Genomic DNA, 25,699 nt, shown 5'->3' with positions numbered 1-25,699 from the left:
GCTAAAAACTACTAAGATCCGGTAAAGTTATCACGAAGAACAGTCGGATCGCCAAGTATTCGCCGTTCATTGGACCAGCTGGCATCCTTCGCTCGACTGGGCGCATCAGCCGCTTGGTTAACTCCGATTTCGATAGCAAGCATCCGATTATATTTGATGCACGTCACGCGGTTGTTCGGTTATTAGTTCAACACTTGCACGTTAGGAATTTCCATCAAGGCTTGGATTACATGCGTGCGGTGGTTAATTTGAAGTACGTTGTGTTAAACTTGCGATGGTTGCTGCGAAACATCAAAAATACATGCGTTGTGTGCCGAAAACGCAAAGCGCAAACCGTAACTCATATGATGGCTGATCTGCCCATTGAAAGGCTGGGTTACAAGCAACCTCCTTTCTCTAACACAGGTGTCGACTACTTTGGGCCGGTCCTAGTTCCAATCCGGAGAAGTACGGAAAAGAGGTGGGGTTTTTTGTTCACCTGTCTCACCACTAGAGTGGTGCACATTGAAGTGGTCCCCTCGCTCGACACAAGCTCTTGTGTGATGGGCGTGGAGAGGTTTATTGCACGTCGCGGTACTCCGACTACCATCATGTCCGACAACGGCGCGAACTTTTTTGGCGCTCAGAAAGAGCTCTTAGCTTGCGTTGAGAGTTGGAACAAGCTCGCACCCGCCGTTTTTGTTCAGAAAGGGATCAAGTGGAAATTCAATCCACCCAGCGCACCGCACCATGGTGGGTCCTGGGAGCGATTAGTTCGGAGTGTTAAGCGCGTTTTGTATGACATCCTAGGCAACAGGAGAGTAACTGAGGAGATTCTAAGAACCACGCTGTGCCTTGTTGAGCAATCACTTAACGCTAGACCGATAACAGCCGTTAGTACCAATCCGCTAGATCTAGAGGCGTTGACCCCGAATCATTTTATACTTGGTCAACACGCAGCGAGTTTTCCGTCGCTAAGTTTTGAAGAAAACTTCGATCATAAGAAGCGGTTCGCCAGAGCGCAATCATACGCTAACGCAATATGGACACGGTGGATGCGGGAATACGTTCCTTCCCTCAATAGGAGAGCAAAGTGGCACAACCAGTCAGTTTTTAAGTTGAAAGCCGGCGACTTGGTTTGGGTCAAAGAGCCTGACACTCCACGTGGGCATTATCCACTCGCACGTATCCTAAAACTGCACTATGGCAAGGACGGATGCGCGAGATCCGCCGACATAAAGACCGTTACGAGCGAACTGACCCGCCCGACCATAAAGCTCGCTCCCGTTCTTCCTTGTTTAGGGGTGGAGGATGTTGCAGCGCAAATATAAAACAATAGTATAAATGCATATAAAACTGAACCAAAATATAAATGCATATAGGGGCAGTAGCCAAGCGTATACAGGGTAGGTCCCGGCGGGTTCGGCGCCGGTTCGAATCCCGACTAGGTCATTTCCTTTCTAGAACTCGAATATGCACCGAACTTGATGGGATGCTCCGTAACCAGGCTCGATCCTCCCCAAAACCTATTTTAACCGTCTTTTCGCTCTAATTTGGTTCAGCCTTGATTAAGGCTGACCTTTAAAAAAAGCAATTTGTCTCAAGGTCAAATACTGGCCATTTTTGCAGCTTGCTTTGAGTTATGCAGTTTTTGTGGCCAATGTTACCGATAAAAAAAGCTTGTTAAAATTATCGTTATATTTTCAAATTTCCGGAGTTATTTTGCCGAGAAACTACTCATTAATTAAAGTGTTTAAAAAACCGTTTTTTTATAATCGTGGAGATTGACGCGTACACTTGCCTTTTATAAAAAAACCAAACCAAAACAAAACAGGTCTAGACTCGGCTATTCGCAACACTATGTCTAAGTTGAACAAGAGTGTGTAACTCATTGGTGTGGATTGAAACCCAAAACGTTTTTGAGAAAAGTGATTGCCCTGAGGATTTTGGTAGCTCGGGCAGTCCGAAGGCAGATAGGTAACATAGGACTCGGTGGGTGCAATAGACGCGCACTTGAGAAAATTACTGCCTTCAAGTTCGGGCAGTCCGAAGGCAGATAGGTAACATAGGACTCGGGCAGTCCGAAGGCAGATAGGTAACATAGGACTCGGTGGATGCAATAGACGCGCACTTGAGAAAATAACTGCCTTCAAGTTTTGTCTTTTGGTGCAGCATCAAGCAGGGAAGGCTCTTTCTTTAGAAGCAGGTTCGACTATTGTATTGCGACCGACTAAAAGTACAAAACACATACGTTTTTCATAGAAAATAATATCATTTTTGTTATTTCTGGTTTTAAATCATTAATATTTGTGCTTGATTGGGTAGTGAGAACACTATCTTTTAAATAGACTGATACCATCACACTGTGCTAGCTTCACATTTTACAACTAATAATCGCTCATTGTGTGAAAATTATTGTGTTGTGTTATTATTATCAGAAGTCAAACTTAAAGGACACTAGCGATCGAATTGAGAGTATAGGCAGTAAGAAGTGGTAAATTGAAAATTAATTTAGACAAATCAAGGATACCTAAACAAGGTGATAGCTCTAGGAAATTCATACCTGAGAAACAGAAAAAAGCAATGAACGGTCCTTTTGTGGAAAGGATCACACGAACCCGGACCGACAAAGGGGAGACAGTTTCAGGCAGAATGGTTGAGACCACGAGTCAAAAATCCTCAGAAGAGCGAAAAGCAATGCTAGAAGTTGAGGTCAATCCGGACCAGGCCATGGATGAGAACCAGGAAATACATCGACCGGAAGGGAGAGGAAACAAAAGGCTGGCGAGTGAAACTACTCCGGTAGAACAAGGCTAAAATTTTGCCACTTCCACCGGGACACTGGACCGAGAGGAGATGTCGCAACTGTCCGACATTTCTACTGAAATTGTGGCAACTAGAAGATCACCCACAGACAACACCATGATAGTTGGCGTGACGGAGAAACAGGCAACGTCCTCATCGTTTTCAGAAAGAGTGAAGAACACTTTTGGAAACATCTTTCCACTTACCATGGGAGCGGGTACAGGCGATGAAGGAGAATCCCAGGAAGAAGAAGAAGACGATGACGAGCATGTTGAATTTGGATCTCGAGTCAGCCTCAATAGTTCGACTCAGGAGAATGAAGCATACACCGACAGAGGGACTGGAACCATGGACGAATTTGGTGTAGTGAGGACAATAAGCAAAAACACAAACACATCAGGCCAGTCAGGAGACTTTGTGAGTATGACGATTTCGGAAATGCGAACTGGGGAGATTAGAAACACAGGGCTAAGCAACGCACCGGCGGATCCAGAGGTGGATAATGAAAAGACGTCGAGGCAGAGAATCAAAGCCCGAATCTCGACCAGCACCATGCAACCTGGGAGCGACAGGGTGACACCGCCACTTGTGACGCCACTAGTGGACAACGGAGTATCAATTGAAGAAGCCTAGACCAACATATCGGGCAGCATAGGGGAACAGAATGAACAGGTGTCCACAAGAATGAGTGAACTACAAAGGGCAGTCCACGTTGAGATAGAAAGTCTGCGGGAAGAAATAAACCGCAATAGACAAGAAGTTGGTAGAAGCGAAAAACGCTTGAAGGAAAGAACGGATGAACACTTGGCGAAGAACTTGTCGCGAAAGACAAGAGAAGCGGAACAAAGAGAATTACGGTTAAGGGACGACATGGAGAAGTTGAGAATTCAACAAGAGCAGACTTTTGGGACTCTTGACACAAAGATAGATGCGATGATGGAGAGGCGAACTCAGGCTATCATGGATAGGTTGGGCGGGCTACTAGGCAGCAGGAGTGAACCAAAAGATGGGGAACCGAACTCGGGAGGACCCAGCAGGGAGCCGAGGGTGAACTTCAATGACCAACAAAATAGTAGAAGGAAATATGAATCCACTAGAGGTAGGGGCATTTCATCAGGCTATGCCACAGGGGATAATAGAACATTGGGCCCAAACATCAGAAGGTCAACTGGCAACAGACAGACCTCAAACAAACGACTGGGAGAGTTGATTCCAGGAACAGGAGTCATGCGAGCCCAGGGAAGAGCCACGCAATCCTAGCGATTCGGACAGAAGGGAAGTGCCAAGTACAGAACCCTTATCAGGGGGCAATGGTACTCAGGCGGGGCATTCAAGAGATGCTACATCAATGGTCACAGCCTTTGAACCTCTGAACAGGTCTTTGGAGACATTCCTTACGAGGTTATCTAGAACCAATGAACGTAGTGAAAAGTCCAGAAGAGTCTTTAAGAAACCAAGATGCTAAAAAGACGAACCTGATGGCTGTATTGATTCCTGGATAGAGGTGATGAATCTGCATTTTGAGGAAGAGGACTTGACAGAAAGACAAGAATGCAGTGCGCTCACCAGTAACTTGGAAGGCACAGCCCTAAGCAGCGTGATGGCCAAAAAGCAATACCAACGGGACACTGCTGAGAATATCTTTGAAATCTTGTTGAATCGTTTTGGCTCAGGGGTGCAGAGACACCAAGCAATGATGCGCTTCGAGAAACGGAGGCAACGAGAAGATGAGACGATAGACAAGTTTCTAAACGATTTGGAGATGCTGAGAAGGCGAAGCCAACCAGATGAGTCAAACAAAAGGATGAACCTGGCAGTAGCCTCAAAATTCATCGATGGTGTGAAGAATGATGAACTTCGAACAATGTTAGCAACACATTACACACCAGTCTCAACCAATGCGCCAACACCAGACGAGTTGAGACTCAAGTCAAACGAATGTCTTTTGCTGAAGCTTCCATCGAGATCTGGATTTTACCAGAACAATTATTGCAATTTTAACAACGGACCAGCAAAACAAGGGAACAACTGGTACATACCTAGGGACGATATGGACAAGAGGCGCTCGAATTGGAAAATGAAAAACTACAGGAGAAGCTGAATGCCTTCGAGGCATCAGAAGTCGAAGAAACAAAAGCACCAAGTAGTTTGAGCATGAAACTAAATGTGATCTCCGGGCAGAGGTTCGGTATGGTGCCACAAGGAAGCAAAAAACAATCAATAATCTCGGTAGCGGGACACCAGGTAATCAGAAATCTGAGTGAAGCATCAGAGTTCACTTTGATGCATTTGGACACATATGCAGATTATCTGAGGCAGGTGGAGCCACGCACTGATTCAAGAGATGTGCGAGCACTACTAACAACAGGTGGCCCTCGAATAAAGAAACTTCACGTTACGTGGAAGTCTATGGACCGTATCAAGTGATGCCGAACGTGGATGGAATCAGTATCTACACTAGGACATATGTGACAACAGACAGTGACCAAATAGGGCAGATCTAATTGGGTGAAGAAGAACTTAGAGTCCGTAGGGTAGGCCATGACGCCATGATGGAGCAAGACGCGGTTCATATTGGTGAGTGCACATCTGCTCGACACCAACGGAGAGAAAATCCGAGTCACAGGGCTTCTGGACACAGGAGCGGTAGTGAGCGTGATGCCGATAAAAACTTGGGAAAGATTGGGCTTCACGAGGGAAGATCTAATTCCGACGAATCTCCGACTGGCCGCGGGCAATCGAGGAGCGAATTACGTAGCCGGAAGAACACCAATAACGATCCTCCATATGGCAGGACGGGATCTTTGGATGAGCTTCCTGGTAGTAGAGAATCTGGATGACTCCGACCAATTCATTTTGGGCAGAGATTTTGTCAGGAATTTCGAAGTGATGATTGACTTGAACAACGGTCTAATAAGGATTAGAAATCCGGACTGGAAGTGTGTTAAGAAACCAATTAATAGCATAATAACAGATGAAAACAAGGTACCAATCTTTTTAGATAGAAAGGTAAAACTACAGCCGGGACAGGTTGTGGTAGCAATTTTTAGAATGAAGAATTTGAAATTATTAAGTGATAGTAAACAGGTTTGTTTGGTACCGAATCCAAATAGTCAAAGTTCAGTGATTTAAGGCCGGAGCTTCTCGGTAACTCGAAACGGATTGTGTGTCAGTGTTATATTGAACACAATGGACACCACGGTTTCAATCCAGCGTGAAAAGAAACTTGGTTACGCTTTGCCGATGAGGACCGACTATGAAGAGACACAAAACTTCAAGACATATAATGTGAAAGAATGTCCTTATCAAGCCAATAAAGATAAAATTTTAAAAAAGATCAATGAATTAAAATCTCTTTATAAACTGTTTTCAATGAATTTCGAAACGAACGACGATTTGTCGAGCTGCTCAAAATTTCCGGAACGCCCCTCGTCATATGAACCAGAATCTGACAAACCGGTTTGGCCAGAAACAGAACACTTAAAAGAAAAGATAGGCGAGAGAGATTTTGAATTATTGCGGGCGGTTTTAAATCGGAACGCGGATGTGTTTTCAAAACATAAGGCGGATATCGGTTGCTGTAACTTCGTCGAACACGAAATCGAACTTGAGGATGGCGCCATTCCCCATAGACGAATGACGCCACATAAATCGGCAGCGTGCCGAGCAGAAATAGAAATGTTGCTCGAATACGACATGATAGAACCCTCGAAATCGCCATGGGCTTGTGGGGTAGTAATGGCGAAAAAGAAAGGGGGCAGCTTAGGTTTTGTTGCGACTTTCGCTACTTGAACGCGGTGACAATAAAAGATGCGTACCCGATACCGCGAAAAGACGAGAGTCTCCCTAAACTTGGTGATGCCAAATTCTTCACCACACTGGACTTGGGTTCTGGCTTCTGGCAGGTCCCTCTGCGGAAGAAGGACAGAGAGAAGACAGGATTCGCATATGAATTGGGGTTGTACCAGTGGAAGAGGATGCCCTCCGGGTTGTGCAACGCAACGGCCACGTTTCAAAGACTGATGGCTGAGGCTTTGACCAGAGTGACGAAGAAGTACGGGAATCTTGTGATGTGTTATGTGGATGACGTGGTCATAGCAACACCAACCCTGGAAGACCACCTTGATTGGCTCGATGAGGTCTTTGGATGCATGAAAAGAGCAGGCTTGAAATGCAAACTAAACGAAATGTGAAATCCTTAGGGATTCAATCAAGTATCTAGGAAGAATGGTGGACAGGCATGGTGTGAGGCCGTACCCGGAAGCAGTAGAGGCTGTGTTGACATGGAAGGCCCCAGAACGGACACACAACTCATGTGCTTCCTAGGGTTTGCCAATTATTACCGTGAGTTCATAAAGGATATGCAGACAAGGTATATCCAAAGCAGAGGCTGATGCGCAGCAAAGGAAAGAAGTTCGAATGGAACGAAGAAGCTCAAGCTGCCTTCGAGAACATAAAGCGGGAACTGTGCGAGGCGCCAGTGCTAGGCATGCCTACAGAAAAGAGCATGTATGTTCTTGATGCAGACGCATCAGTGTCAAGTATGCGGATGCTCATAATAACGCCCTAACCGCGTTTATAGGCCCTAACCTCCGGGAGAGAAGGGTAGTTCGGAACGCGGAAGCCTTCCGGATTCCCGTGAAAAGCTTGTTAACACCAAAAATTCACGTTCCAGGAAGGGTGGGGGGATCGGTCGTCCCCTCGTTCCCCGAGAGGTCTGTGACCAAAAACACTTGAAGATATATAAGAAACCAAACAAAAAAAAGTATAGTACCCAAGAAAAACAAAACAACATTAAAAAAATAACCGAAAAAACCAAAACAGTAAAAAAAAGTATCAAATCAGTAGAAATCATCCCCCCAGACGAGATGTGATCCGACCCTCCCGTTTGTTGTTGTTAGATATATTGTTGTTACAGGCATTTATATCAGTCAAGATCGTTATGATCAATTTTGTGGCCCGTTTGTGGTGCTTGTACAGTAGGGTTATTTGAGTATTTAAGCACGTTAATGATAATTTGCGCTCAATCCGGAAGGGTCTCGGGATTAGTGAAGAAGACTGATCCGGCAAGCAGTTCATGGAGCGAAAAGAAGGGGGTCAACGACAACAACAATCGACTGTTGGGTTTCGTTAACAAGTTTTGTATCCCTTTTGTTACAAAAAGTAAGATAGTAATCTGTGGGGGATTTGACAGTGCTGCACTGTAGTGACCCTTCACCGAACTGCGAATTTCCGAGTTAAGCACGTTAATTCGGACATTGAACAAACTCGGAGGGGTTTAGTATTACTAGTTTTATTACCTATACAGCCTATATTAATACTTCTATATCGTTTTTCAGTGAAAAACACAAGATAGCGATATTTTGATCCTCCCACAAATCGTGATTTTTGAGATATATATATTTTATTGAAACGGAAAAAAGGCACTAAATTAGTGAGTTACATCGTAACTGTTTTAGTATAATAAGTAGAACCGGTTGAGTTTAGTTCAGAAGTGGTTGGAACTATTTGGGTACCAAAAACCGAATTTAAGTGATTTTTGAAAAAACGAAACGCTATAAAATAAAAAAAAATTTTGAAATTTTTCAGTTAGGACAGAAAAAGGTGTTGTTCGGACAACGTCCACTAGTGAATCGACAGTTTTTAAAACCAGTTTGTCGATAACCTTCGGGGTTACAGAGAAATCGAACTTAACGTGTTTGATTTGGTGGATTCATCAATCCGGAGGGGTCCAAATAGCATTGTTTTTGGCAAATTTTTTCAACTGGAACGTTATAGATCGAGTTTTTTGCATTGAACTTGAAAAGTATAGGTCCTTCTTAGCTCGGGTCAATAATTGTTTTTAGGTCGAAAAGAACAGAATTGCAAAAAAAGTTGGGCGGAACCTATAAGAGAGAAAATTTTTTGATTTTAGAAAAGACGTTTTGGTTAATAACGTTGGAACTACTAGACAAATCCAGTTGATCTTGGTACCATTAGATCAGAAATTAGGTGAACTTACTCATAAAAACATCAATTCTTCAAAAAAGTATGTGTGAAAATTTTTTGATATTGTTTTTAGCAAATTCACCAATTCGGGAAGGTAGCATAATAGCATCAGAGAACGTATCCGGAAGACTTTCGGGTCAAAATTAAAAAAAGTCCCTGAGAAGCTATTTTTACAAACCCGGAGGGGTCCCAATCCGGAGGGGTCCCAACTTTGCCAATCCGGAGGGGTCTAATTTTGCCAATCCGATGGGGTCCCAATTTTGCCATTCCGGAGGGGTCTATTTTTGCCAATCCGGAGGGGTCCCAATCCGGAGGTGTCCCAATTTTGCCAATCCGAAGAGGTCCCAATTTTGCCAATCCGGAGTGGTCTAGTTTTGCCAATCCGGAGGGGTCCAATTTTGCAATTCCGGAGGGGTCCTATTATTGTCAATCCGGAGGGATATTGTTTTGTCAAGACCTAATAAGACAACAGAAAAGAAAGCAGTTAAAGGCATTAGTTATCAAGAGATAGGCTGGGAACCAGTGACTGCACTGGTAACTTGCCTTTTATAAAAAACCAAACCAAAACAAAACAGGTCTAGACTCGGATATTCGCGACACTAAGTCTAAATTGAACAAAAATGTGTAACTCATTGGTGTGGATTCAAATCCAAAACGTTTTGAGAAAGGTGATTGCCCCGAGGATTTTGGAAGAACCAGCTCGGGCAGTCCGAAGGCAGATAGGTAACATAAGACTCGGTGGGTGCAATAGACGCGCACTTGAGAAAATTACTGCCTTCAAGTTTAGTCTCTTTGGTGCAGAACCAAGCAGGGAAGGCTCTTTCTTTAGATGCAGGTTCGACTATTGTATTGCGACCGACTAAAAGTACAAAACACATACGTTTTTCATAGAAAATAATATCATTTTTGTTATTTCTGGTTTTAAATCATTAATATTTGTGCTTGATTGGGTAGTGAGAACACTATCTTTTAAATAGACTGATACCATCACACTGTGCTAGCTTCACATTTTACAACTAATAATCGCTCATTGTGTGAAAATTATTGTGTTGTGTTATTATTATCAGAAGTCAAACTTAAAGGACACTAGCGATCGAATTGAGAGTATAGGCAGTAAGAAGTGGTAAATTGAAAATTAATTTAGACAAATCAAGGATACCTAAACAAGGTGATAGCTCTAGGAAATTCATACTTGAGAAACAGAAAAAAGCAATGAACGGTCCTTTTGTGGAAAGGATCACACGAACCCGGACCGACAAAGGGGAGACAGTTTCAGGCAGAATGGTTGAGACCACGAGTCAAAAATCCTCAGAAGAGCGAAAAGCAATGCTAGAAGTTGAGGTCAATCCGGACCAGGCCATGGATGAGAACCAGGAAATACATCGACCGGAAGGGAGAGGAAACAAAAGGCTGGCGAGTGAAACTACTCCGGTAGAACAAGGCTAAAATTTTGCCACTTCCACCGGGACACTGGACCGAGAGGAGATGTCGCAACTGTCCGACATTTCTACTGAAATTGTGGCAACTAGAAGATCACCCACAGACAACACCATGATAGTTGGCGTGACGGAGAAACAGGCAACGTCCTCATCGTTTTCAGAAAGAGTGAAGAACACTTTTGGAAACATCTTTCCACTTACCATGGGAGCGGGTACAGGCGATGAAGGAGAATCCCAGGAAGAAGAAGAAGACGATGACGAGCATGTTGAATTTGGATCTCGAGTCAGCCTCAATAGTTCGACTCAGGAGAATGAAGCATACACCGACAGAGGGACTGGAACCATGGACGAATTTGGTGTAGTGAGGACAATAAGCAAAACCACAAACACATCAGGCCAGTCAGGAGACTTTGTGAGTATGACGATTTCGGAAATGCGAACTGGGGAGATTAGAAACACAGGGCTAAGCAACGTACCGGCGGATCCAGAGGTGGATAATGAAAAGACGTCGAGGCAGAGAATCAAAGCCCGAATCTCGACCAGCACCATGCAACCTGGGAGCGACAGGGTGACACCGCCACTTGTGACGCCACTAGTGGACAACGGAGTATCAATTGAAGAAGCCTAGACCAACATATCGGGCAGCATAGGGGAACAGAATGAACAGGTGTCCACAAGAATGAGTGAACTACAAAGGGCAGTCCACGTTGAGATAGAAAGTCTGCGGGAAGAAATAAACCGCAATAGACAAGAAGTTGGTAGAAGCGAAAAACGCTTGAAGGAAAGAACGGATGAACACTTGGCGAAGAACTTGTCGCGAAAGACAAGAGAAGCGGAACAAAGAGAATTACGGTTAAGGGACGACATGGAGAAGTTGAGAATTCAACAAGAGCAGACTTTTGGGACTCTTGACACAAAGATAGATGCGATGATGGAGAGGCGAACTCAGGCTATCATGGATAGGTTGGGCGGGCTACTAAGCAGCAGGAGTGAACCAAAAGATGGGGAACCGAACTCGGGAGGACCCAGCAGGGAGCCGAGGGTGAACTTCAATGACCAACAAAATAGTAGAAGGAAATATGAATCCACTAGAGGTAGGGGCATTTCATCAGGCTATGCCACAGGGGATAATAGAACATTGGGCCCAAACATCAGAAGGTCAACTGGCAACAGACAGACCTCAAACAAACGACTGGGAGAGTTGATTCCAGGAACAGGAGTCATGCGAGCCCAGGGAAGAGCCACGCAATCCTAGCGATTCGGACAGAAGGGAAGTGCCAAGTACAGAACCCTTATCAGGGGGCAATGGTACTCAGGCGGGGCATTCAAGAGATGCTACATCAATGGTCACAGCCTTTGAACCTCTGAACAGGTCTTTGGAGACATTCCTTACGAGGTTATCTAGAACCAATGAACGTAGTGAAAAGTCCAGAAGAGTCTTTAAGAAACCAAGATGCTAAAAAGACGAACCTGATGGCTGTATTGATTCCTGGATAGAGGTGATGAATCTGCATTTTGAGGAAGAGGACTTGACAGAAAGACAAGAATGCAGTGCGCTCACCAGTAACTTGGAAGGCACAGCCCTAAGCAGCGTGATGGCCAAAAAGCAATACCAAGGGGACACTGCTGAGAATATCTTTGAAATCTTGTTGAATCGTTTTGGCTCAGGGGTGCAGAGACACCAAGCAATGATGCGCTTCGAGAAACGGAGGCAACGAGAAGATGAGACGATAGACAAGTTTCTAAACGATTTGGAGATGCTGAGAAGGCGAAGCCAACCAGATGAGTCAAACAAAAGGATGAACCTGGCAGTAGCCTCAAAATTCATCGATGGTGTGAAGAATGATGAACTTCGAACAATGTTAGCAACACATTACACACCAGTCTCAACCAATGCGCCAACACCAGACGAGTTGAGACTCAAGTCAAACGAATGTCTTTTGCTGAAGCTTCCATCGAGATCTGGATTTTACCAGAACAATTATTGCAATTTTAACAACGGACCAGCAAAACAAGGGAACAACTGGTACATACCTAGGGACGATATGGACAAGAGGCGCTCGAATTGGAAAATGAAAAACTACAGGAGAAGCTGAATGCCTTCGAGGCATCAGAAGTCGAAGAAACAAAAGCACCAAGTAGTTTGAGCATGAAACTAAATGTGATCTCCGGGCAGAGGTTCGGTATGGAGCCACAAGGAAGCAAAAAACAATCAATAATCTCAGTATCGGGACACCAGGTAATCAGAAATCTGAGTGAAGCATCAGAGTTCACTTTGATGCATTTGGACACATATGCAGATTATCTGAGGCAGGTGGAGCCACGCACTGATTCAAGAGATGTGCGAGCACTACTAACAACAGGTGGCCCTCGAATAAAGAAACTTCACGTTACGTGGAAGTCTATGGACCGTATCAAGTGATGCTGAACGTGGATGGAATCAGTATCTACACTAGGACATATGTGACAACAGACAGTGACCAAATAGGGCAGATCTAATTGGGTGAAGAAGAACTTAGAGTCCGTAGGATAGGCCATGACGCCATGATGGAGCAAGACGCGGTTCATATTGGTGAGTGCACATCTGCTCGACACCAACGGAGAGAAAATCCGAGTCACAGGGCTTCTGGACACAGGAGCGGTAGTGAGCGTGATGCCGATAAAAACTTGGGAAAGATTGGGCTTCACGAGGGAAGATCTAATTCCGACGAATCTCCGACTGGCCGCGGGCAATCGAGGAGCGAATTACGTAGCCGGAAGAACACCAATAACGATCCTCCATATGGCAGGACGGGATCTTTGGATGAGCTTCCTGGTAGTAGAGAATCTGGATGAATCCGACCAATTCATTTTGGGCAGAGATTTTGTCAGGAATTTCGAAGTGATGATTGACTTGAACAACGGTCTAATAAGGATTAGAAATCCGGACTGGAAGTGTGTTAAGAAACCAATTAATAGCATAATAACAGATGAAAACAAGGTACCAATCTTTTTAGATAGAAAGGTAAAACTACAGCCGGGACAGGCTGTGGTAGCATATTTTAGAATGAAGAATTTGAAATTATTAAGTGATAGTAAACAGGTTTGTTGGTACCGAATCCAAATAGTCAAAGTTCAGTGATTTAAGGCCGGAGCTTCTCGGTAACTCGAAACGGATTGTGTGTCAGTGTTATATTGAACACAATGGACACCACGGTTTCAATCCAGCGTGAAAAGAAACTTGGTTACGCTTTGCCGATGAGGACCGACTATGAAGAGACACAAAACTTCAAGACATATAATGTGAAAGAATGTCCTTATCAAGCCAATAAAGATAAAATTTTGAAAAAGATCAATGAATTAAAATCTCTTTATAAACTGTTTTCAATGAATTCCGAAACGAACGACCATTTGTCGAGCTGCTCGAAATTTCCGGAACGCCCCTCGTCGTATGAACCAGAATCTGACAAACCGGTTTGGCCAGAAACAGAACACTTAAAAGGAAAAATAGGCGAGAGAGATTTTGAATTATTGCGGGCGGTTTTAAATCGGAACGCGGATGTGTTTTCAAAACATAAGGCGGATATCGGTTGCTGTAACTTCGTCGAACACGAAATCGAACTTGAGGATGGCGCCGTTCCCCATAGACGAATGACGCCACATAAATCGGCAGCGTGCCGAGCGGAAATAGAAATGTTGCTCGAATACGACATGATAGAACCCTCGAAATCGCCATGGGCATGTGGGGTAGTAATGGCAAAAAAGAAAGGGGGCAGCTTAGGTTTTGTTGCGACTTTCGCTACTTGAACGCGGTGACAATAAAAGATGCGTACCCGATACCGCGAAAAGACGAGAGTCTCCCTAAACTTGGTGATGCCAAATTCTTCACCACACTGGACTTGGGTTCTGGCTTCTGGCAGGTCCCTCTGCGGAAGAAGGACAGAGAGAAGACAGGATTCGCATATGAATTGGGGTTGTACCAGTGGAAGAGGATGCCCTCCGGGTTGTGCAACGCAACGGCCACGTTTCAAAGACTGATGGCTGAGGCTTTGACCAGAGTGACGAAGAAGTACGGGAATCTTGTGATGTGTTATGTGGATGACGTGGTCATAGCAACACCAACCCTGGAAGACCACCTTGATTGGCTCGATGAGGTCTTTGGATGCATGAAAAGAGCAAGCTTGAAATGCAAACAAATCGAAATGTGAAATCCTTAGGGATTCAATCAAGTATCTAGGAAGAATGGTGGACAGGCATGGTGTGAGGCCGTACCCGGAAGCAGTAGAGGCTGTGTTGACATGGAAGGCTCCCAGAACGGACACACAACTCATGTGCTTCCTAGGGTTTGCCAATTATTACCGTGAGTTCATAAAAGGATATGCAGACAAGGTATATCCAAAGCAGAGGCTGATGCGCAACAAAGGAAAGAAGTTCGAATGGAACGAAGAAGCTCAAGCTGCCTTCGAGAAAATAAAGCGGGAACTGTGCGAGGCGCCAGTGCTAGGCATGCCTACAGAAAAGGGCATGTATGTTCTTGACACAGACGCATCAGTAGTAGCCATCTCAGGGATACTGCATCAGGAGCAGGAATGGAATGGAAGAACGGTTCTCCGTCCCATTGCATATGGCAGCAAGGTGTTGAGTGACACTGAGATGAAATATGGTGCACCAAAAGCAGAAATGTTTACTGTAGTCAAATTCGTGGAAAATTTCCGGCCATACTTGTGGAGTGCTCCTTTTAAGTTACGCGTGGACAACAGACTGTTATCCTGGTTGAAGGCATACTCGATGGATCAGAGTTATATTGGTAGATGGATAATAAGATTAGATGGCTACCACATGATAATCGAGCACAGGATGCGTGACAAACACCAGAATGCTGACAGCCTCAGCAAGAAAACCGAGTACTATGAAAGATTGGAACAGAAGCAAGCCAATCAGACAGAAATCAAGGAAGGATTCTCGTTTCTGAACAAAGAAACTTATGAAGCGCTTCCCTTGATGAGATGGTTGGACAAGTCTGGACATCCAACTCCAGGGCATCCTGTGTTATCTGTAGAAAAATCAGCCGAAATCAAGATTCTATCCAAATAGGACCCGGTGCCTTTAGATCTGTTGCTGCGCTCAAACCTGGTCCAGCAGGAACTTTCGCATGAACATAAACAGCCTCTCATTATTGGACAAAACGGTGCAAGTCACACCGCAAGTGATGCGGATGCTGGGTGGATTGTTAGAGGGAGAAGTGACCAGAGATGACCCCGAGTGGGCAGCAGCTATGGCATCACTGACATTCCGTGAGAAGTTGAAGATCATGCCGTCAATACGACAACACAAAGATAATGAGAGGGATTGTAGGACAATAGTTCAGCAACTAGTATCCTCAATACCCCGAGAAGTTTTAAAAAGCACTTCATACAAACGGAAAGAACAGGGGAACGATATAAAAAAGGAAACCGTTACCTTTGATGACCTGCAGAAGGAAGGTGAGGAAGTTATTCGAAACCTGGAGCAAGGAAATTTGTCCGGGGAGACGGACGGTGAAGCGGGAGGGCAAGTTCAGCATCAACAACCGGGACAAGAAAGTTTGTCCGGGGAGTCTGATGTAGAAGAGAAAGTTCCTGATGAGGAACAGGACCAGCAGAACAAAATCGTGTCCGGAGAGTTCATGTGGATGAGCAGGACACACAGAAATGACCCAGGAGAGGGAACAGGCTCCGTCGCAGACTCTTCAAGGGATTATAATTCCCGGAACTCAAGAATTGACACCTACTCAGACAGGAACTCGAGCTCAGGATCGGAACTGTCAGAGCTAGCTATCCACACACTACTATTGGAGACTCAAGCAAGAGATCTGGACAGGGAGATAAATCAAGACCCCGAGAGTGATCGCTACCTCATACCAGGTGAAAGAGTCTTTGACAACGCAGCAGCTGATTTGGAAACAATAGCAGTATCGAAACGTTCGATAAGCTTGCTGCCGCAGAAAGAGGTAGTCAGGACTGATCTTCGGCCGTTCAAACAAGAAACACAGCCGTTGGCGAAGATTTGGTGCGTTAAGATGGAAGAAGACACGCATCAGCCCAATGAGCTGAATAGTCAGATGAGGGTCGTGAAGACGTACTTGAAAGCGAGATACAGACTCTCGGACCTACTAAGAACGCAGAGAAATGACCGCATGACAAGCAACCTGAAATGGTGGATAGACAATGGTGCTCCGGAAAAAGGAGACCTGGAGAAAGACAGTTAGTCATGAAATATGTCCCTGCACCCCTATGAGGTAGCGAACAAGTCTTAGTCATGATAAATCACTTCACGAAGTATGCAGAGGCCGTGCCCTGCATAACTGCCTCAGCAGAAGAGACTCGCGATCACCTAATCAACACGTGGATAGCGAGACATGGTTGTCCGATAAGAGGACTTGATAGAAAGACTAGAATGCAGTGCGCTCACCAGTAACTTGGAAGGCACAGCCCGAAACAGCGTGATGGCCAAAAAGCAATAACAACGGGACACTGCAGAGAAAATCTTTGAAATCTTGTTGAATCGTTTTGGCTCAGGGGTGCAGGGACACCAAGCAATGATGCGCTTCGAGAAACGGAGGCAACAAGAAGATGAGACGATAGACAAGTTTCTAAACGATTTGGAGATGCTGAGAAGGCGTAGCCAACCAGATGAGTCAAACAGAAGGATGAACCTGGCAGTAGCCTCAAAATTCATCGATGGTGTGAAGAATGATGAACTTCGAACAATGTTAGCAACACATTACACACCAGTCTCAACCAATGCGCCAACACCAGAGGAGTTGAGACTCAAGTCAAACGAATGTCTTTTGCTGAAGTCTCCATCGAGATCTGGATATTACCAGAACAATTATTGCAATTTTAACAACGGACCAGCAAAACAAGGGAACAACTGGTACAAACCAAGGGACGATATGGACAAGAGGCGCTCGAATTGGAAAATGAGAAACTACAGGAGAAACTGAATGCCTTCGGGGCATCAGAGGTTGAAGAAACAAAAGCACCAAGTAGTTTGAGCAGGATCTCCGGGCAGAGGTTCGGTATGGTGCCACAAGGAAGCAAAAAACAATCAATAATCTCGGTAGCGGGACACCAGGTAATCAGAAATCTGAGTTAACCATCAGAGTTCACTTTGATGCATTTGGACACATATGCAGATTATCTGAGGCAGATGGAGCCACGCACTGAGTCAAGGGATGTGCGAGCACTATTAACAACGGGTGGCCCTCGAATAAAGAAACTTCACGTTACGTGGAAGTCTATGGACCGTATCAAGTGATGCTGAACGTGGATGGAATCAGTATCTACACTAGGACATATGTGACAACAGACAGTGACCAAATAGGGTAGATCTATTTGGGTGAAGAAGATCTTAGAGTCCGTAGGATAGGCCATGACGCCATGATGGAGCAAGACGCGGTTCATATTGATGAGTGCACATCTGCTCGACACCAACGGAGAGAAAATCCGAGTTACAGGGCTTCTGCACACAGGAGCGGTAGTGAGCGTGATGCCGATAAAAACATGGGAAAAATTGGGCTTCACGAGGGAAGATCTAATTCCGACGAATCTCCGACTGGCCGCGGGCAATCGAGGAGCGATTTACGTAGCCGGAAGAACACCAATAATGATCCTCCACATGGCAGGACGGCATCTTTGGATGAGCTTCCTGGAAGTAGAGAAACTGGATGCTTCCAACCAATTCATCTTGGGCAGAGATTTTGTCAGGAATTTCGAAGTGATGATTGACTTGAACAACGGTCTAATAAGGATTAGAAACCCGGACTGGAAGTATGTTAAGAAACCGATTAATAGAATAATAACAGATGAAAACAAGGTACCAATCTTTTTAGATAGAAAGTTAAAACTACAGACGGGACAGGCTGTGGTAGCAATTTTTAGAATGAAGAATTTGATATTGTTAAGTGATAGTAAACAGGTTTGTTTAGTACCGAATCCAAACAGTCAAAGTTCAGTGATTTAAGGCCGGAGCTTCTCGGTAACTCGAAACGGACTGTGTGTCAGTGTTATATTGAACACAATAGACACCACGGTTTCAATCCAGCTTGGAAAGAAACTTGGTTACGCTTTGCCGATGAGGACCGACTATGAAGAGACACAAAACTTGAAGAGATATAATGTGAAAGAATGTCCTTATCATGCCAATAAAGATAAAGTTTTAAAAAGGATCAATGAATTAAAATCTAACTATAAACTGTTTTCAATGAATTCCGAAACGGACGACGGTTTGTCGAGCTGCTCGATTTTTCGGGAACGCCCCTCGTTATATGAACTAGAATCTGACAAACCGGTTTTGCCAGAAATAGAACACTTAAAAAGAAAAATAGGCGAGGGAGATTTTGAATTATTGCGGGCGGTTTTAAATCGGAACGCGGATGTGTTTTCAAAACATAAGGCGAATATCGGTTGCTGCCACTTCGTCGAACGCGAAATCGAACTTGAGGAAGGCGCCGTTCCCCATAGGGAAGGCGCAAGACGAATGACGCCACATTAATCGGAAGCGTGCCGAGCGGAAATAGAAATGTTGCTCGAATACGACATGATAGAACCCCCGAAATCGCCATGGGCTTTGACCAGAGTGACGAAGAAGTACGGGAATCTTGTGATGTGTTATGTGGATGACGTGATCATAGCAACACCAACCCTGGAAGATCATCTTGATCGGCTCGATGAGGTCTTTGGATGCATGAAAAGAGCAGGCTTGAAATGCAAATAAATTGAAATGTGAAATCCTTAGGGATTCAATCAAGTATCTAGGAAGAATGGTGGACAAGCATGGTGTGAGGCCGTACCCGGAAGCAGTAGAGGCTGCGTTGACATGGAAGGCTCCCAGAACGGACACACAACTCATGAGCTTCCTAAGGTTTGCCAATTATTACCGTGAGTTCATAAAAGGATATGCAGACAAGGTGTATCCAATGCAGAGGCTGATGCGCAGCAAAGGAAAGAAGTTCGAATGGAACGAAGAAGCTCAAGCTGCCTTCGAGAACAAAAAGCGGGAACTGTGCGAGGCGCCAGTGCTAGGCATGCCTAAAGAAAAGTGCATATATGTTCTTGACACAGACGCATCAGTAGTAGCCATCTCAGGGATACTGCATCAGGAGCAGGAATAGAATGGAAGAACGGTTCTCCATCCCATTGCATATGGCAGGAAGGTGTTGAAAGACACTGAGATGAAATATGGTGCACCAAAAGCAGAAATGTTTGCTGTAGTCACATTCGTGGAAAAGTACCGCGCATACTTGGGGAGCGCCCCCTTTAAGTTACGCCTGGTTGAAGACATACTCGATGGATCAGAGTTATATTGGTAGATGGATAGTAAGATTAGATGGCCACATGATAATCGAGCACAGGATGCGTGACAAACACCAGAATGCTGACAGCCTTAGCAAGAAAACCGAGTACTATGAAAGATTGAAACAGAAGCAAGCCAATCAGACAGAAATCAAGGAAGGATTCTCGTTTCTGGACAAAGAAACTTATGAAGCGCTTCCCTTGATGAGATGGTTGGACAAGTCTGGACATCCAACTCCAGGGCATCCTGTGTTACCTGTAGAAAAATCAGCCGAAATAAAGATTCTATCCAAATAGGACCCGGTGCCTTTGGATCTGTTGCTGCGCTCAAACCTGGTCCAGCAGGAACTCTCTCGCATGAACATAAACAGCCTCTCATTATTGGACAAAACGGTGCAAGTCACACCGCAAGTGATGCGGATGCTGGGTGGATTGTTAGAGGGAGAAGTGACCAGAGATGACCCCGAGTGGGCAGCAGCTATGGCATCACTGACAGTCCGTGAGAAGTTGAAGATCATGCCGTCAATACGACAACGCAAAGATAATGAGAGGGATTGTAGGACAAAAAATCAGCAACTAGTATCCTCAATACCCCGAGAAGTTTTGAAAAGCACTTCATAGAAACGGAAAGAACAGGGGAACGACATACAAAAGGAAACCGTTACCTTTGATGACCTGCAGAAGGAAAGCGAGGAAGTTATTCGAAGCCTGGAGCAAGGAAATTTGTCCGGGGAGACGGACGGTGAAGCGGGAGGGCAAGTTCAGCATCAACAACCGGGACAAGAAAGTTTGTCCGGGGAGTCTGATGTAGAAGAGAAAGTTCCTGATGAGGAACAGGACCAGCAGAACAAAATTGTGTCCGGAGAGTTCATGTGGATGAGCAGGACACACAGAACTGACCCAGGAGAGGGAACAGGCTCCGTCGCAGACTCTTCAATAGATGATAGTTCCCGGAACTCAAGAATTGACACCTACTCAGACAGGAACTCGAGCTCAGGATCGGAACTGTCAGAGCTAGCTATCCACACACTACTAGTGGAGACTCAAGCAAGAGATCTGGACAGGGAGTTATATCAAGACCCCGACAGTGATCGCCACCTCATACCAGGTGAAAGAGTCTTTGACAACGCAGCAGCTGATTTGGAAACAATAGCAGTATCGAAACGTTCGATAAGCTTGCTGCCGCAGAAAGAGGTAGTCAGGACTGATCTTCGGCCGTTCAAACAAGAAACACAGTCGTTGGCGAAGATTTGGTGCGTTAAGATGGAAGAAGACACATCAGCCCAATGAGCTGAATAGTCAGATGAGGGTCATGAAGACGTACTTGAAAGCGAGATACAGACTCTCGGACCTACTAAGAGCGCCGAGAAACGACCGCATGACAAGCAACCTGAAAAGGTGGATAGACAATGGTGCTACGGACAAAGGAGACCTGGAGGAAGACAGTTACCGTATTCTGAGACAGTACTCTATGCAGAAAGAGGGAAAGTTATATCTGAACAAGGACGGGATTGTGGCTTGCAAGAGAAGAGAAGAAGACAAAGTACTGTACAAATATAATGCGATAGTCTTGCCGCAACTCCATCAAACAGAACTTTTATTCAGGTCACATGATCAGATGGGCCATCAGGGAATCGACAAAGTATACCAGAGGATTCTGAAACGCTTTGAGTGGCCTGGGATGAAAAAGGCATGCGAGAAATGGTTAACAGCATGTCTGTCATGCTAACAGGTCAAGGATCCAAGGAAGTTACGATTTCCCTTGCAGTCGATCGAGTCATCTGAATTTAACGAGGTGGTACAGATTGATCACCAAAAGATATGCACGACAGACAGTGGTTATAATCAAGTCTTAGTCATGATAAATCACTTCCCGAAGTATGTAGAGGCCGTGCCCTGCATAACTGCCTCAGCAGAAGAGACTTGCGATCACCTAATCAACACGTGGATAGCGAAACATGGTTGTCCGATAACATTCCAATCGGATAACGGAACAGCTTTCGTGGGAAAACTTATAAAAGAGCTCATGCGGCGTTTGCAGTTGGCTCAGGCCCACTCCACGACATACCATCCCCAGACGAATGGCTTAGTGGAAAGGCAGAATCGAACTTTAGTACCGATGATGAGGGTTTATTGTTCCAGGTACATGACCGATTGGGACAGATATCTTCCACAGGTGATGGGAGCTTATAACAGCACGCAACATTCCACCATCGGAGTTAGTCCACACATGATGCTAACCAGACACGAGAAGTCTTTGCCCCTGACTTTCTTCTACCCAGAGTATGAGGGTAAGAAAACGTCACCACAGGTCTATGCAAGGGATGTGATTAGACGTCAACAGGAGTTAAACGACTTATGTAGACGAAATACTCAACAGGCACAGGCAAGGCAGAGGAAAAGATTCGACAAGAAAGCAGCTGGTGCAAAAGCTTACTCGGTAGGAGACTACGTATGGGTATTTCAGAACGTTATACCACCGAAAGGAACGAAAAAGCTCCTAAAAAGTGGAGGGGACCCTTCATGATTACGGAAGTGCACCAGGAGGGACGCTTTTATAGACTGAGTACTGGCCGAGCTGCCCACTACGAGAATATTAAGCCACATAACCCATCGACAGAAGACTGGTGCATACCTACAGACATGGAAGAGGTGGATTATCTAATGATGGATCCTGCTTGTGAGGTCAGCGAGAAGGGCACCAGTAAAGACAACGATGGAAATTAAATCGTAGAGGAAGGAACAAGTCCACCACTGGTCCTGGATCCAAACGAGGTGATTGAAGCGGATGAAGAAACCTTACCCTACGCGGAGGAGGACTGGTAAGACCCCGAACAAATGGAGGTCCCCAATAATTTGGAACAGATCTTCCGTTCACAATACAGACTCGACAGAATGACAGGACAAGATCTAAGAAGAAATATAACCCTTACGGCGACGACTTTGTAGTGGACAGGATAGATCTAAAGAAGGTACTGGAAGAAGTGGTGGGTCTAGAAGGAATAAACGTGTCGCAAGACATCGACATAGTAGATGACCACGATGAGGAATGGATCGAGGACCGGTCGAATCCCGAGGTAGAATTCGACGAAGAGCAACATCAATCCTACGAACAAGATTTGACGAATCTGCGTGTCTTGGAGTGGCTGAGCGAAATGACGTCGGACCCAAAGGAGACCAGTGTCACGATTCAAGATGTAGATCGTGAAAGCATGAAATACATAAAAACCGAAAGAGAGGATCCTTCATGGGCTGCCCAGGAAGGGCAATTACTCATTTCAGCTTCCAACCTCGACTTGATATCCGGTATGCGATCGACGGGGACGTCGATGGATATTTTGGTCCGGGTAGTGGGGGTAAGAATTACCCACACTGAAAATTTATTCATAAAAAATTAAGAACAGCAAGAGAGACAGGAGATTTAGACGCAGAAACAGGCGAAGACCCTAAGAAACCGGACATAGGGAGGGTAGTTGAGTCATAATTTAACTTACCAAATGAATACTCAAGTAGCATAATATTGACAGATAGCGATTTCATACTCACAAATAGAACATGCAGCAGATTTTAAGAGAGAATATAAAAACATAGAATTACTTTGGAAGCAAAGACCAGGAACAGGGGGCGTAGCAGCCTTGCCTAGGGCGGCGTCACAGATACCGGGAAAATACTTATGCTTCTTGGTGACGAGGGCGACGGAGAAGCGGCACGTGGACCCGGAAAACTTAGCCTTGTCTTAAACGGACTTACCCGGAAAACTTAGCCTTGACGAGATTGAGAGACTTCCTCGTGCAAAGGGATATCAAGGAGCTTTTGCTTCCAGTGTACGATCCGAACAGAGGACGACTGCATCCACGGGATCTGTACACACTGATACACGTAATCTTCTCTGATACTAATATACAAGTATACTTACATAAGAAATATTACTTAAGTATAGGCTGAGTTTAGGTAGCATCCAGGAGGGCGTCATACTAAATGTGTGTTGTGTGTGATATGTGTGTTATGTTAAGTTATGTGTTATCTTATAAAAACCCTGGGTAAGAAGAGTTAGTAACCATGAACAACTGAATGACGATCTTAGGAATAGATCCAAAATTTGGACTGTCCATTCTTAGGTCGAATTCCAAAATTTTAGAAGCTGATTGATTTTAATAAATTCTAGGATCAAAATCTTTGTATCTGACTGTTTTAAAAAAAAATTATTTAAAACTAGTATAAAGCTGATGAATGCGATATTCGTGACCTCTTTTCTAGATCCTGATTGATCGTTTAATTACTTACTTGAGTTCAAATCATCGAATCGATAGTAAAATCAAACCTGCAAGAAAATGGACAATTTCAACTTGGACGAATTGATGGACCTGGCAGAGGCATATAAGCGACCGATAGTAGATGCGATCTATCGGAGGCTACTGGATCGAGACTTCGCTCTGGAGGACCAGATGTGGTCATGTTGCTGACCGCCTTAATAAACATCTTGGGGCATGATAACCGTGGGGACCGCCCCACGGAAGTCTTATTGATGGCAGCATATGGAGAAAGAGGAGTACTAGACCGCCCTAACATGAGAGGGATGAGGTGGAGAAACGGGGCTCTCTCAGGGAGTGACTTGGCGAATGAGCCTAGATTGGGAAGTTCGAGGAAATACCAGCCAGGTGAGATGCCTTTGCCCACCAAGCCTAAGCCTGGACTGAGGAGGATGCATCAGGAAAAGAACAGCGAGGCTGTCTCGTCTAGTTCACAACTGAGAGCAGCTGTGCCACCAAAGAGGGCGAGAGTAGAAGAGGAGGTTCAATTGAACGAAACCATGCAAGATCTAAATGGGAAAAAAGACGAACTGGAAAAGACCAAGAAGGAGCTGGATGAAATGACTAAGACCATGCTCAGTATGGAAGAAGATAGAGACATGTGGAAGAAACTGTTTGAGGACTGCAACAAGAAACAGGGTGAAGAAAGAGAGTGCTTGAGGCGGGAGTACAAAGAAAAATCGGAGCGGCGCTGGCGTTGACGACATCGAAGAGAAAGCGATAACTACAAGGATTACTCCTCGTGGGCAGTCCCCGATGGAGCTCTTGACGCCTCGAGAAATGAGTCAGACGACAGAAACGCGACTCCCGGCTACAACTGGTCGAGTGACAATCCCGGACCCGAGTGATACCTTAGGTGACCCAGTCGTGGAGCAAACGGTGAGAAAGCTGATAGAAACAGCTGGACGATTGGTTACCAATAGGAATGCGCCAGGTTCCGGGGTGACTGCTCCCTATGGAACGATCGATGACACGGGCAGAGTACGACTCTCCCAAGACGTGATGAACAGAGAGGGAGTTAGTAATGCAGCGTTACCAACAAGGAGCTCTAGGGTCCCAGACAGAACGATACGAGAGATGCCGGCGAAGAAAGTTTAGCGAGTGATTGACGTGCAAAAGAACAAACAGTTGTAGTATAGCTTCACAGGAGTTCCGGATACGGATCCGAGAGCCTGCTTCAATCGATCAACTTGGAGCCCAGCAGTAAACATGTAGCAACCGCCACTTGGCACATCACATCTGATACTGGGGGACAGTTTGGTCATAGTGCTCCAAAATTTGATGTCTTCCTGGATCACTAAGTTGATGGCTTTTGGAGGTGCAACGATAGCCCAGTTATTTCGGATGATGAAGCTGATGAACCCAGGGAGAATCCCTAACGTTATAATCATAGTAGGGACGAATAACATATCGAGAAGCTCAGATGAGGAAGAGGCACAATGGGAGTCAATGATGGTGTGCCTATTTACTACTCTCTGGTAGAGATTCAACTGCGCGGTACTGACCGTCTGCACTGTACCAATGAGCACGAAGACGTTGACAGCAACAAGGAGAAGACACAATGAAGGAGTAATCAGGTGGAACAACATCCTAAGGAATCTTGCGAGTCGGAATCCTGGACGGATGATCCTTATGGATATTGATATTGAGCACAAGCTGAGAGCTATGGATCAGGCCAGACTGACTTCTGACGGGATCCACTTTGACAGCATCGAAGGACAAGCCTGGTTGAACCGAGTCTTCCAAGAGCAATTAGATGAAATGGAAGTAGAACTCTTTGACACGGGAGTGCTGAAGAAGGAAGAAACATCGAATAAACCGGCAATTTCAACCTTTGTGCCTCCTAACTTAGAAACACGTTTCG

At 45.1% G+C, this 25,699-nt stretch overlaps 2 protein-coding genes across 2 annotated transcripts in view; both read left to right on the top strand.

The window, feature by feature from the left end:
* The window catches only part of LOC134845246 (adenomatous polyposis coli homolog), a 320,464-nt gene that overhangs the window by 193,106 nt on the left and 101,659 nt on the right, over positions 1 to 25,699 (top strand). The gene's annotated exons all lie outside the window — the stretch shown is intronic.
* LOC134844885 (uncharacterized) lies at positions 19,586 to 24,536 on the top strand. Its single transcript, XM_063861706.1, has 5 exons — positions 19,586 to 19,783; positions 20,147 to 20,680; positions 20,844 to 21,068; positions 22,411 to 22,831; positions 24,130 to 24,536. Exons 1-5 carry the CDS (start codon positions 19,586 to 19,588, stop codon positions 24,534 to 24,536), a joined length of 1,785 nt encoding a protein of 594 aa, XP_063717776.1.

Source organism: Symsagittifera roscoffensis, chromosome 4, assembly GCF_963678635.1.
Source record: "Symsagittifera roscoffensis chromosome 4, txSymRosc1.1, whole genome shotgun sequence".
Classification (NCBI taxonomy): domain Eukaryota; kingdom Metazoa; phylum Xenacoelomorpha; order Acoela; family Convolutidae; genus Symsagittifera; species Symsagittifera roscoffensis.
Note: the sequence above shows the minus strand (reverse complement) of the source record. Positions and strands in the feature narration are given on the sequence as shown.